The following is a 15778-nucleotide window of genomic DNA, read 5'->3' on the forward strand; positions in this document are numbered from 1 at the left end:
TATCATCATAAGACTAATTAAAGGGAGTAGAATATGTTAGGAATAAACTCACTCTGGTAAAGAACCAGCCAATGAAATATTGAATTTGTGTATTTAGCTACTATCCACTTTCAACCTCCTCATTTGAGGTCACAAGATGGGAACTTCATATTCCCCCCCCCCCCACACCAGGACAAGATAACGCAAATTCAGGCACTAGATGGAGTTGTACAGTTGTGGACAAAAAGACTTCGGCAAGGAGAGAGTATAAGCTACACCTGCCTCGTAATTAAACTAAAAATATGTGGTGTAGAAAGAAAATCGCAGACTTTTAATCGTCACCTCTGTGCTACGGTGTCAAGTCTTCACCGTCCCCCCTCCCTACCTGCTGATTTTTTTTTTGTCGACAGCATTACCATGTGAGGAAAATTGGGATAATCACTGATTAAGCTTTACAAAACAACTAACGTGTTTGTCAAACAGGCATACATTTTTTTATTGCTATAAGTTAATGGAAATTAATTCTTATACTGGAAAATTTTCTGTTTAATGCACAAGTCGTTTACCATTATAACATAACTATATTATGCCTAATGTACTGTAGGTTTAGTATAGTTAAATTATGTTAGATTCCGTTAGGACAGTGTTTCTCAAACTGGGGGCCATGACCCACAAGGGCGCTACGGCAAGATTTTAGGGTAGCCATGTTTGGAGAAAATGTGGAAAATCTGATTCAACTTTTTTTTGTTACTTTGCCTTGTTAGGGGAGAAATAGTTTTTTTTATTTGTCTTTTTTTTGTCATTGGGTGTAATCATAATACCCATACGGTACAATTTTGATATTTACATAGTATGGTGCAGCAGCTAGTTTTTCATTTCCAACGGATTCGTTTAGATTGCACGATTCTAGTTCCTGTCAGCAGGGTGACGGGCGCTGGCATGATTCATTGATCTCACGTGTTCTGTACATGTCCGTGTGTCATCGCATTACAAGTGGTGATCAGACCAAATGTTCTCCGTCTGGCTCAGGATATCATTAGGGAAATATGTGAGTGTACTGTGAGTGGACTGTATGTCTATGTCTTACGTGTGATTGCATTGGCATTTTATGTATGTTTACATACAGTATGTATGGACTTCATGCATGTTTGTGTTTTTTTTTTTGTTTTTTTTTTACGGGAATTAGCCCACCCGGGCACAGGTCAAACGACCCACAACGGATTATTTTCTAATTTTTGTTTTTTACTATTAAATTTTTTAGTCTAATAATCGTCTGTTTCTGTGACATTCTGTTTTTTAAAGAACTAGTTAACATTTAGAGAGAGAGAGAGAGAGAGAGAGAGAGAGAGAGAGAGAGAGAGAGAGAGAGAGAGAGAGATTAAATTTTTTTAGTAAAACCAAGAGATTCGTGATTGTCTTATATTTCTTTTTGTATTATTATAATTTTTAGTGTTTATCATTCTTCTGTTTCTGTCTGTTTGGCATTGTATTTTATAATTTCCTTAGAATTGCGATGGCTGCCAGAGTTGCTAAGAAGCGGAAGTAGAATGATGAATACATTAACTACGGATTTACATCAATCCTCGCTGATGGCATCGAGAAACCTCGGTGTGTGTTGTGTTTCAAAGTGGTTGGGAACGATTCCATGAGGCCTAGTAAGCTGAAGCATCATCTGATGACGATCCATCCACAGTATGCGGAAAGAGACCCCGATTTCTTCAAACGCCATGAACGGAGTTTGGGAAAGCAGAGACTGGATGAGAGTAGTGCCATCCAACAACAGAACTTAAGTGTAGTTGAGGCATCATATGAGGTTTCCATTGAAATAGCAAAGAAGAAGAAGGCCACACGATTGGTGAAACTTTAATTAAGCCGTGTGCTTTAAAGATGGTCAAGCGGGTTCTTGGAGAGGGAAGTGAACATAAGATTCAGCAGATTTCCTTGTCAGACGACACGGTGAAGCTGAGAATTAGTGAAATGTCAGATGATATCATGGAACAAGTGATACAGGAGATTAAATCGTCTCCAACTGGTATGTTTGCAAATACAGTTGAATGAGTCAACGGATGTGAGTTCTTGTGCACAGCTACTCGTGTTTGTTAGGTATGTATTCTTGTGTGACATCAAGGATGAATATCTGTTCTGTACACAGCTTGAAACTACCACAATAGCCTTATATGTGATGGAAAAGTTGACTTCTTTCTTCACAAGTAACTGGATCACCTGGAAAAATTGTTGTGGGGGCTGTACTGATGGGGCTCCGGCGATGCTGGGATCGAAATCGGGGTTACAGAAGCACGTCAAGGAAGTAGCTCTGAATGCCAAAGGGGTTCATTGTATGATCCATAGTTTTGCACTGGCGTCGAAAACCCTCCCTGATGCCCTTTGCAAGATCCTGGAGGCAGTGGTAAAATGCGTCAACTTTGTGAAAGCAGGAGATTTGAACTCTCTCCTTTTCCAGAACCTCTGTAGAGGCTTGGATTCAGAACATGAAACCCTCCTCTTTTGCTCCAAAGCGCGGTGGCTCTCCACGGGTAATGTTGTGAATCGAGTGTTCGAACTTCGGGAAGAACTTAAGTTGTTCCTGGAAATGAATCGGAAGGATGATCTACTAAGTCACTTCAACGAGGTGTTGTGGGAGCCACGTCTTGCGTATCTGGCGGACATATTTGAGCAGCTAAACAGGCTGAATCTCAAGCTACAAGGCAAGGAAAGAAATGTGTTTCACCACATGGATTGTATTCGTGCATTTCTTCACAAACTCCAGAACTGGCAAAGGAAAGTCAGTGCAGGAAATGTTGCCATGTTTGAGAATATCTCAATTGTTTTTGACGAGATTGAAGAGGATCATCTACTTGACCCATCACTCAAAAATAAAATAATTCAGGACTTGAAATCCTTGGAAAGTGAGCTCAAAAGGTACTTCCCAGAATTTGAGGAGGAAGAAGAGAAATTGGTGAATCCTTTCTCTGGCACTCTTGATATTGCTGCCATTCCCGATGATGGTCATGACGAATTCCTTGATCTCAGGAACGAATCTGCTGCCAGAGACCTCTGTGAAGAAAAATCTCTGACTGTATTCTGGTGCTCAATGTATCAAGTCATATCCAAAAGTTAGTGAGATCGCACTTCGAGTCCTCTTGCCATTTTCTACTACTTATTCATGTGAATCTGGTTTCTCTACCTTTCTTCAAATAAAGAATAAAAGCCAAAACCGGTTACATGTGGACCCAGACATGAGATGTGCTTTATCAGTGACTCAACCTCGAATCAGTCGACTGATTGAAAGGAAACAATGCCATTGAACTGTAACAAAATATGCATTCTGTTTGATGATTGTAAACATTAAAATAAAGGAAGAGAACCAAAACAGTTTATTTTCATCATTATTTGTGAGGGGCTTGGGAGAGAACTGAAGGGGGGCCACGAGGATGTTGAGTGTTTCTCATGGGGGGAATGGAGTGAAAAAGTTTGAGAAACACTGCGTTACGATAAGTAAGGTTAGATAAGTTTTCTATGAAACTTCTGATTTATTTAATAATAATCTACATGATTTATGGCCAGTCAAATGTTTTAAAAAATTCATAATTTTTTTTGCTATTAGCCAAATATTCTATTTGGTAGGAATGTGATGAAACCTACGGTCACGTGACATAAATCTCCTTGATTTCTACCTGTGGGGTCACATAGGAAGCAAGGTGTTTGTTACAGAGATCCCAAATCGTGAGGAATTGTGGCGCCGTGTACAGGACAGTGTGACAAACATTCACAGCTCCCCTGGAGTCTTTGAACGTGTGCGACAGTCATTTGTGCGACGGGTTGAAGCCTGCATGAGCAAGAGGGGCGGAACTTTGAACATTTGCTCTCTTTTTTTTTATGTGGAATAACCCACCCGGGCACAGGTCATCGACCCACAACGGGGACTAGGGGGCGAAAAAATAAGAGTAAAAGGAAATTAAAAATATATAAGAAAGAGATAATATTAATCTACACCACGAAGATGCCGGAAAATCAGCTTTTTAAAGTGAGACAGATTGCATGAGTATGGAAACAGTGAACAAGGCAGAGTATTCCACAATTTGGCTGTGTGAGGAAAGAAGGATGTACAATAACGGGTTATTCTAGTGTGACCGACAGACACAGAGAAACGGTGGGCACTGCAGGCAAGGCGAGTGTTACAAGCCCACGGCCTTGCCGGCGGTACACAGGATGCCCAATCCACCGAACATTGCCCGTTAAAGTGCCTGTAAAAGAGAGAGAGTGAAGCACAAATCAAATGGCATTATTATTGTTAACTGTCGCTAGCAGCGGGGGGTGTTTCATTTACACCCCATAGGTTTCATCACATTCCTACCAAACTTGTCATGTGCTGTAACTCCGAAACTATTGAGAATTGACAATTTGGCCATTTAGTCATTCATATATATATATATATATATATATATATATATATATATATATATATATATATATATATATATATATATAAACCTTAATTGGATAAAACTTTAATGTTTATAGAGAACATTATATGCCATAGACTATATACACGCGAATTTCTGTTATATTTCTAGTTTTAACGACACATGTTATGCAGCAGAAATATTACATCAGCGTTTAATTTACTATTCCTTCACTAGTGCGCTAATGTAACCTCTTCAATACTGGTGCGTAAATAGAGTCCCGATTATACGCTCAAAAAGACTAGTAGAACTCACCTGTTAAATACTCACACTCAAACTGGGCAGCTCAGGGCGACGAATCCTCCAAGAAAGTCAGTCTCGCCTTTCTCATTTTTTTTCACGAATTAATGGGTTTACCTGTCAATTATAAGATCACCATAACCCTTTAACTATGCAAGACATTATAACATCCTTCAAATAATTTAATTTAATCATTGTGGGTTTTAATATACTGCAGTGTTAATTTTCTGTGAATAACTTTTCGTTAAATTACAATTTATTTAATTACCTAAATTTTAGAGCGGGACTCATGAATTTAGGAATTATGAAACAAATAAATCGCGAAAGTTATTTTCCATTTTCGAAAAAGAGATGCATTTACAAATCAGCGAATAAAATACTTACTAAGAACTCCGAAAATATACAGACGGACATGAAACAATCAAACTTATATTTATACTTATATACTATACTCCACTTAGAGTATTATTTGTTTGTTATACCAACACGATAATTCCCTTCTCTATTTAATCCTTAGCATTCAATGATCACTGTCCACAATGCACTCCTTAAATTAGGCAGTATGGATTACGTGCATACCTAGACGTCACTGACGCGTTGGCACCGTTAACGTATTGGCTTTAACTCATCATTGTTCTGTCAACTCGTGTTGACATTATTGCACATATAGCGTTGACGCTGTAGTAACGTTGACATTGATTTTAGCGTGGCAGGTGCATTGTGTTCCGGTCGACTGTAGTTACTGAACGTTGTCTCAGGTGTTGGCTCTGACTTAAGAGTGTAGATATTGTAATTGTCACTTAAGGTGAGTTAAGGTGACTTAAAGTGAAGGAACACAACAGCCTTGATTCAGTTGACTTGGCGTGTACCTCTGCCAGGCAACAAATGTCGTTTCTGAATTATTGTGTCTCTTGTAAACACTTTGAGCCATTTCAAGAAGTCACTATTCCGTAACATGGGAATAAACCAGCACATATATTTTCTTTGCAAGGAATTTCAAATAGCTAGGCCAGAACCTTCCTCTTCTGTTTTAATGTGTCCTCACGTGGACACAAGGTACTTTACCTTGGTTAATATTAATCCTTGTAACAAGTGAACGATGAGCTTGAGTGTTATCATCCTTAAGTGCACAACTCAACTGACTTGACGCATGAGAAACCCTCTGGGTAGTGCAAAATGTGGCCTGCTATTTGTTATATAAGTCAACCAATTTTTTTGTCTCCAGGTTGTTTTATGCTCTATCTGTACCTAAGTCTTTTTAGTTTTATTAGTTCTGCTTAGTAGATTTTCTGGGTATATTTATCAATATATTTATAAAGGACTCAGAGAGTACTTGTGATCGATCACTTGCTGGTTAATGTTGATAGACATGTGGCTGCTGCGCTCATTGTGGCAACAACTGAAAGCGACACGTCATGCAAAAGTTTTGGCATGTCACAATTTTTCCGTAGTGCTGACGATAACACAAAGCAAAAGTCTCAGGTTGGTTCGGTTACTTAAATGTTATTCTTCAGATATGCAATTAATAAATGTGATGTAATGGGTGAATTAATGGTTGAACGTAGGCTGAAAAGTTTGAGAGGCAGATTGACCCATGAACTGTAGTTATCGTCCTTTCAGCTGTAGCTATTGTCCCCAGAGCTGTAGTTACCATCTACACAGTTTTATTTTCTCCACGGCTGCAGTTATCATCCTCAAAGCTCTAATGTTTTCACAGCTAGTAAGTACAGTTTTGTCTACGACACTGCAATCTGCTAGTAACTACAATTGTTTTCCACGTCACTGTACTCTGCTAGTAACTACAATAATTATTATCCATGAAACTGAACTCTGCTAGTAACTACAATTGTTGTCCATGACAGTGCAGTCTCCTAGTAACTACAAGTGTTGTCCACGACACTGCACTCTGCTAGGTATTACAATATTGTTGTCCACGACTCTGCACTCTGCTAGTAACTACAATTATTATTGGCCACGACATTTCACTCAGCTAGTAACTACAATTATTGTTGTCCACGACACTGCACTCTGCTAGTAAATACAATTATTGTTGTCCACGACACTACACTCTGCTAGTAACTACAATTATTGTTGTCCACGACACGGTACTCAGCTATTAACTACATTTGTTCATGAAAGTCCTGGAAGATACCATCAATGTGTCACAATATCACACATCACTGTATCTTTGTCCCACTATACTTCACTTTACTGTGTCATTGTGTCACTTTACCATTTCGTAAAAGAATGGCACTCACTGTCTCCCCATTACGTAGTTCTAGTTTATTTTTATATCGGCGTATAACGTTATTTCTGCCTATGTACTGTACAAAGTACAGTATTTACTCATTAGTTCCGGTGCTACATCAGTTGTTTGACGTCTGAATTACTGTTATTTTCCATTCTTCCTTCCCTCCCTCACTGCTGTCACCTTCACTCTCACATATTCGTAACCCTTTTAGTATCTACACTGGGTTTTATTGCCTAAGTTTTATGACCAGCTCGCATCCATGAATATAGTTATAGATAACAGTTTTGTATATCGCTTCCTATGATTAGTAACGTGTGTCTCGCGTCCACACAAAATTCATATTTATATCAGTCTTGTTGTAATTGAAGACTTAATCGTAGTCGACATTACTGTTCTCATTCTTTTAAAATAAATACATAAATTTGTCGTTCACAATACAGTTTCCTCTTTTACCCCTCCTTCACCTTCTGTTACTACCAACACACACACACGCACACACATTTATACATATATATATATATATATATATATGTATATATATATATATATATATATATATATATATATATATATATATATATATATATATATATATATATATATATATATGCAAGTAAATCACTGTAGGTGCACGTGATCTAGGTATATGCTGATATTAGTTCCCGCGCTTTCGTGTAATTCACCCTAAGATGTGAATTATATATATATATATATATATATATATATATATATATATATACACAAGCGGAATCGCCGCCCTCCGGGCGGCTCTTTCGCTAGGCCACAGTAGGATGCCACCCTCAGAGAGGCTCGGCATTGTGTCACTGTTCAGTCCCCAAAATTTCTTCTTCCATCAATAGTTCATTAACGGTGTATGTAAGTTCCACCATGTTTTTCACTACAACAGTACAGCAAAGTATATTTTTTTAGCGTAAAACTGTTATTATTTTATTATCTAATCATCACTACATATAACACCACCCATCATCACTACACACAACATCATCCATCATCACTACATATAACACAAACTATCATCACTACACATAACACCATCCATCATCACTACATATAACACCAGCCATCATCACTACATAAAACATCATTCATCATCACTACATATAACACCATCCATCATCACTACATATAACACCATCCATCATCAATACATATAACACCACCCATCATCACTACATATAACAACATCCATCATCACTATTTATAACATCATCATCCACCATCACTACATAAAACACCATCCATCATTACTACATATAACACCATCCATCATCACTACAGATCGGTAAAGTAGTTTCCGAGATTCTCGTGCGGACACACACCCACACACAAACGCACACACAAACACACAGACATACTTCTTTGTCTTATATATATATATATATATATATATATATATATATATATATATATATATATATATATATATATATATATCCTGTATGTAGAGTGGACAACACAGTTCATGATGTGGTTATCATAATCTTGGACAGTTGCCTGTAGTGTCTTTGCTAAGAGCTGCTTAATAACAACTTCTGAACTTTACTTAATCAAAAGTTATAGTATTGCCTACAGGTATGAGGCTGACAGGAATTCTTTACATCATCATTGTTAAGATAAGTTTGAAATCCATGAAGCGTTTAGAATGAGATGGTGAATAGACCCGTCACACTGTCGCCCAGTAGGTGTTTGTTTCTCCCGAGCCTCGCTGGGAATATGATATTTTCACCGTAAAAGGTCATTGTGACATTAGACGAAATAAACGTCATCCCATTTATGTAAACCTTCTTCGCTTTATGTTGCATTTAATCAGTCTCTCTGACACTTCCCCGAGGTGAGCCTTCTATTATATTGCCCTTACTCTCTTGAGCGTTTTCCCGAGACAAATATTCACGCTTTGTAGATAATTTAACGAATAAGCTATTTAAGAATATAAAAATTTAACATAGTACTTGATAACTTTTTGGCTGACAGATATATTGAGGATTAGGCACTGGAGGTATAATATGTGTTGACGAAATAAATATTTAATTGGCATAGAATTTTTTCATTCAAGATTCAATGAACATTTTACACCCACCGTACATACAGCTGGCTACCACAAATCCTTGTCCCACCGATGAAAAGGTTCCACACAGAGATATGGCATTGAAATGAAACAACTTTGAAGCCTTATAGATTCTTATTGAATAGTACAAACACAAGAATATTCACACAGCTCATAATGCTTGAGTTTCATTAATTTTGGTGTACGGACTAAGTCACAACGTTGGAAACACCACTTCTTGCCCGATCAGCGAAGTTAAGCAACATTGGGTCTGGTTAGTACTTGAATGAGTGACACCAGATGTTGCTGGCATAAGGACTCTACTGGAAAGAAACTTCTCATGGCGTTGACAGCTGTCCTTGGTCTTACTGACTGAATATTAATTATTATTATGACTTAATTTTCCTCCACACATTTTTAACATGTCAGGAGTTATGGAGGCCACCACCGCTGTGATATGCTCTTTCAGATGAGCAATGCCCTGCACGTTTGTGTAGTACACTTTGAACTCCACATAACCCAAAAGAAAAAAAATTGAGTGGGGTAAAATCATCCACTCTGAGCTGCTGAACCAGTTGAAGCATAGAGTTGCAGTCGTATGCTAACGACTTTCTGCACAGATGAACTTGGAATTTGCAGTTTGGTACTGGCACGGTACCGGTACTGGGTCTCTTTGGAAAGCAACATGTATACGCTCAACTTCCTCCTCTGATGTTTTGGGCTTTCCTCCACCATGAATTTTTAGAACACTGCCAGTCTCCTCAAATTGCTTCAACCATGCGTACAGGTCTCACAATGTCGGTGGTTCGTTGCCAAGCGTTGTACGAATCGTCGTTGCACCGGAGTAGGTGACTCAGTTGAGCCATCCATAAAACACATTTAGTCTTTTCTTGTGGGATATCATAAGTCAATCTGGAACACAAAAAGAAACAATACTGTAATCATAGAAACGTAGTTATATGGTGTGGTAACTTTGCAAGTTTCAATATAATCAAATTTGTACTTACAAATTTATAAGACTTCACAGTTATTTCATTTCAACGTGGACACCGTGTACACTATGTTTGTTTACTTCCTATTGCTGTAGTTGGTACGCCTGGTGAAGCCCTCTCGGGGGTGGATCGGCAATTCCTACTCATTATGTTCCTAAGAGTATCGGTTTTACACTTTCAGTATTTTTTAGTATTATTTTGGAATTCACAACGTTTCAGCTTTGAACACTTGAAAATATTGTGTGTGTGTGTGTGTGTGTGTGCTCTCGACCACAGGGTGGTGAAATGCGTCTAAGGTGGCAGCATTATGTTAGCGTTAAGGTGCAAGCACTGCTTGCTCCCTCTCGCTTTCAGCTGCCGCCGCTGGCCAGCCCTCGTGGCGAACAGGGAAGCAACTTGCATAAGTCTTCCCCTGCCAGTACACAGCCTCCTCACCATCAAAACTCCTGCTGTGCCTCCTCGTGGCAACACACGGTAACTGGGTGCCTCGTGGGCCCAGGCTAGATAAACAGGAGATCTCAGAGTAGCAGTGGGCCCCAGAGGGACAGTGCATAGGCTCACTGGCATGTGGACACGCCCTGGCGCCTACCAATCACCGGCCCGCTGCCTTGCGGATTAACCTTGGCAGGTATAAGGCTACGGGAATAAACCCAGAACGAAAATCTGCGGTGGAGCCCCGCATCAGGCAGACATGCTTACAGAGCTCCAACATGACCCCAAAGGCGGTGTAGGCGGAGGAGGTGACAACCATGGAAACCCAACGACTACATCTGAGGACGAAGGCAATGACTAACAGGCTACTAAGGCGAAACCCAACAAACTGTGCTATCGGCAGTCCATTGCAACTCTCCCTCCTCCCTAGTCATTGCAACACTTGCACCACTGGATCAGGAAGAGGGAGAGCCAAGATGTGTGGTTGTAGCCTGTGCTCCTGCCTCACCACATAAATCAACTCACGTGCGGCCATCACCCAGCTCATCATACCTCTCATCATCATCAAAACCCCTTATACCCCCAAAAGTCCTATAGCGACGGACAAGTGGCCACGGGGACAGGCAGAAATGACTGCCGGGAGAATCTATTCACAACTCTGCACATGGGCGGCACAGATAAGATGGTCGTTTGTGCACTGGAACCTATGCAGAAATGAAATCCGGTCTTGTCTGTGCGACTGAGTACCCCTTCCGAGGAGCCTCTCTGCTCACCCCACATGGGGAGGGGGCTAGAAAAGGTGCCCTAAGCATAGCCTGCCTAAAAACCCAACCTCACTGGACAACCGCACCCAGTAAGGTCATCTTTAGGCAGTCTAAAACACAATCAAAATCACAGATCCAAACAAAAACAAACCATACAACCTCTTATGGTCACTACATGGAATGTGAGGACCCTTCTGGATACTGGCACAAATGTGCATCCTGAAAGAAGAACTGCCCTTGTGGCAAAAGAGCTGGCTAAGTATAACATCGACATAGCAGCCATCAATGAGTCCAGGCTCCCAAATGAGGGCCAATTCACAGAACGGGGGTCTGGCTACACCTTCTGGAAGGGTAAGCCTTTTGTGGAGAGAAAGAACATTTATGTGTTTGGCTTAGCCATCCGCCAACGCACCCTACACAGGTTAACTGAATTGCCTATTGAGATCAACGAGCTCCTCATCACACTTCGAGTCCCATTGAATCCCTCACGTCATGCCTTCTTTCTCAGTGCATACACACAAACACTGGAAGCAGAGGATGACATCAAGGAGGCCTTTTACGCCGACCTCGACAGAGTGCTAACCTCTATCCCCAAAGAAGACAAGGTTGTGCTCCTCGGCAACTTCAACGCCAGAGTTGCCAGAGATGCTAACATTTGGCTGGGAACCATAGCGAGAAATGGGCTATGCAAGTGTAATCCCAAAGGCCTACTCCTCCTCAGCAAGTGTGCTGCTCACAACCGCACTATCACCAATACCTTGTTTAGGTAGGCAGACAAGTTTCAGGGTTCGTAGCAACACCCACGATCCAAACACTGGCATCTCATTGACTACATCATTGTTAGAGAGAGAGATCCCGAGATGTCCTTATCATCAGTGCCATGCGTGGCTCAGACCACTGTGACACCGATCATCGACTTATCAGATCCAAGCTCTCACTTCAAGTTGCCCCAAAACGGCGAAGGCAGCAAGCTTCCAGAAGAGGTTTTAATACTAAGAGTCTGGAGGATCCAGCAGTAGCACATGCTTTCAGAGAGCAGCTCGAATATGGGCTTACATGCAACCCAACAGCAAACAACGTGAATCCTAGCGCCGAATGGGATACTCTTAATACTGGTTTGATGAAAATGACCAGGCAATCAAAGTACTCGTGGATGATAAACGTGCTGGTTTTACTGACTGGCAGAACAACCCTCAGTCTCGGACCAAAGCTGATAACTTCCGCAAGAAGAAAGCTGCAGCCCAGCGGGAACTCTGCAATATAAAGAACGACTGGCTTAAAAATAAGGCATGTGAAGCACAAAAACGTGCAGATCAGCACAAGATGCGTGAATTTTTCATTTCCACTACCGTAAAACATTTTATGGGCCAGTCACTCATGGCGCAGCCCCCTTCCTCTCATCTGATGGTAACCACATAATTAAAGACGACGAAGGCCTCCTTCAGGGCTGGAAAGAGCACTACCATTCATTGCTCAACCGAAACACCGATGTGGATGTCCTGACTACCCAGCAGGTCCCTCAGCATCCAGACCTGATCCAACTCAGCGATCTATCATCCCTGGATGAGGTAGCTACTGCCATGAAACAGATGAAAAATAACAAAGCCTCAGGTCCTGATAGAATCCCAGCCGACGTGAATAAAGCAGGATAACCGTTTGCTTACAAGCCGTCTCCACTCTCTCCTGGAGAATTTATGGGAAAATGAAGAAATCCCCCGAGCTCTTAAAGACGCCTCCAATATCAATATTTATTAGAACAAGGGAGACCGGTCAGACTGTGGCAACTACCATGGGATCTCGCCGCTCTCCGTAGCTGGCAAGATTATCGCCCGAGTCCTCTTGAACAGACTTCTTCCTGAGGCGGAAAACTTCCTCCCAGAATCTCAATGTGGTTGTAGACCATCACGTGGTACCACTGACATGATCTTTGCTGCCCGCCAAATACAGGAAAGGTGCAGAGAACAGCGTCGTGACCTGTACATGGGTTTCATCGACCTAACCATCGGTCAACAGGAAAGCCCTCTGATGGACCCTCAGCCATTTTAGCGGCCCACCAAAATTCATCGCCATTGTGAGGCAACTCCACGATGGAATGAACGGCAGTGTTCTGCAAAACGGCACCCAGTCAGATTTATTCCCCATCCAAACAGGGGTTAAAGAAGGGTGTGTACTGGCACCAACTCCCTTTTTATTTTCTTGGCTGCCTTCCTTACTCGTGCCAGTGCCAATTTAGCCAGCCGAGTTTACATCAAGTACCGGGTGAAGGAGGGTCTTTTCAACATAAGACGACTCCAGGCAAGAACAAAGGTGTCAGCAGCTTCCATTACTGAACTTTAGTATGCAGACGACCTCACCCTTGTCGCTCACACTGAACACGACCTACAGAAGATCCTGAACACCTATGCAGACGCGTATGCACACTTCGGCCTTGAGGTGAATGTACGGAAGACTCATATTCTCTTTCAACCTGCCCCTGGGTGTACTACTGGCAGCATGGGTTTAGTACTGGCAGCATGGGTGTAGTACTGGCAGCATTGGTGAAGTACTGGCAGCATGGGTGTAGTACTGGCAGCATGGGTGTAGTACTGGCAGCATGGGTGTAGTACTGGCAGCAATGGTGTAGTACTGACAGCATGGGTGTAGTACTAGCAGTATTGGGAGCATGGATGCAGTACTGGCAGCATGGATGTAGTAAACTACTGGCAGGATAGGTGTAGTACTGGCAGCATGGGTGTAGTACTGGCAGCATGGGTGTAGTACTGACAGCATGGGTGTAGTACTGGCAGCATTGGTGTAGTACTGACAGAATGGGTGTACTACTGGCAGCATGGGTGAAGTACTGACAGCATGGGTGTAATACTGACAGCATGGGTGTAGTACTGGCAGCATGGGTGTAGTACTGGCAGCATGGGTGTAGTACTGACAGCATGGGTGTAGTACTGGCAGCATTGGTGTAGTACTGACAGAATGGGTGTACTACTGGCAGCATGGGTGTAGTATTGGCAGCATGGGTGTAGTAATGGCAGCATGGGTGTAGTCTTCAACTTTAACAGTTAATCAGGTTATCCAGAGATATAACATAAAAGGAGGTGGCATCAGTAAAATGGCAACCGGATGTTTAAGTGCAACATGCAGTACAGGCTGATCGATGTCAATTCTGGTGAATTATGAAAAACAGACACCAGCAGATGCAGAGTCTAAGGACTAAAGCAGAGTGATGAATAAAATCCTAACAGGAAGAATAAACTACGAAGGTCTATCAGGGAACCTTGGTAAAGCTGTGTTTGTTGACAGCTCCACTGAGAGCTGGAGGGCGGCTGAGAGTTACACTGAAGTAGGATTATAGTGAAGGCGCCACAGTCCAAGTTGAGTGAGGGAGCAACTGTGTGTTACCTGGAACTCACACAATACCTGCTGATCCGACAAGTGGCAACTACTAGCCATCGCGAGGTCTATCTCCAACAAGAGAGAAACTGCAATATCTCACAGGAGAGCGCTGTTTAAACACTTCTACCTCGAATGTTACTGTACTTGAAACTACACACAGGTGACTGGCACCAAGCCGAGACGTTACCGAGAACTGGGAATGCGATGTGATGACTCGCCTTTATATAGGTACATAAAGCTATCGTGAGACATCAGTTAAGGCTACATATGATAGACCCCAGAGAACATGAGAACTTTTTGTAGTAGGTAATTTTCCAATCGATGTACCAAATGATACCAAGTTCCTTTATCAGGCCAGCATAAATCATCGAATTAAGAAAAGTATGTTAAGGGAATAGATTTCTTTACGACTACGTTTTGAAACCATAATTAATTAAAAAATATTGCATGATAGTTAATTGAGTTAATCAATTGTAATAACCAAACAATACTATAAATAAAGGTGCAGGAACTTGAAGGTTAAACAAAATAAATTTATATGGTAAATAATGAAGAAACACAACTTAAATGCAACAAAATAAAAGTGATCCAATGTTGTATCAGCACCACTTAACTGTTCTTATGACCAAGCTGAAACTCGCGAATGGCAAAAAACCGGCAAGTGCAGACAGAGCTAAGCTTAGTGTGAAACTTGACCGTCAGGGTTTTCACCGCCATCGGACAGGTATAAACTACTTTAGTCGCTTCTCAAACTATTGTTTGGGATTGTTTATTCCACTCAACATGTACAGAAACCGGTATAAGGGTGTAATAAATGGGTCCAGCCTGGCTGGATTGTTGACCCTGGAGTGTGACCTCCTCAATATATATATATATATATATATATATATATATATATATATATATATATATATATATATATATATATATATATATATATATATATATATATATATATATATATATATATATATATACTATCAGATTTTGAGTGATACCCTGACAGTTTTGGACAAATTAATGCCAAAAAAAATTTAGCACAATATTCACAACTAAATCCCCAGTTTGGGATGTGCCAAGATACACTGTACTAATTAATCAGGGCCGCCGATAGTTGAATTCCTATCTCCATTCACCCCAAATATAAGACCGTTTGCATTAGTGTACGAAAATCAACACAAGCAAACTTAGTGATATCAAATCTG

General features: G+C 41.0%; 1 protein-coding gene across 1 annotated transcript; it reads left to right on the forward strand.

Moving 5' to 3' along the window:
- The first annotated feature begins 1866 nt into the window (after window positions 1-1866).
- LOC121865359 (protein FAM200B-like) lies at window positions 1867-6595 on the forward strand. The gene is made up of 5 exons (XM_042364696.1): window positions 1867-1980; window positions 2132-2761; window positions 2921-3055; window positions 6009-6164; window positions 6545-6595. The coding sequence occupies exons 1-5, from the start codon at window positions 1867-1869 to the stop codon at window positions 6593-6595; spliced, it is 1086 nt and encodes a 361-aa protein (XP_042220630.1).
- The last annotated feature ends 9183 nt before the right edge of the window (window positions 6596-15778 follow it).

The sequence above is a fragment of the Homarus americanus genome, unplaced genomic scaffold, assembly GCF_018991925.1.
Source record: "Homarus americanus isolate GMGI-L3 unplaced genomic scaffold, GMGI_Hamer_2.0 scaffold15667, whole genome shotgun sequence".
In the NCBI taxonomy this organism is placed as follows: Eukaryota; Metazoa; Arthropoda; class Malacostraca; order Decapoda; family Nephropidae; genus Homarus; species Homarus americanus.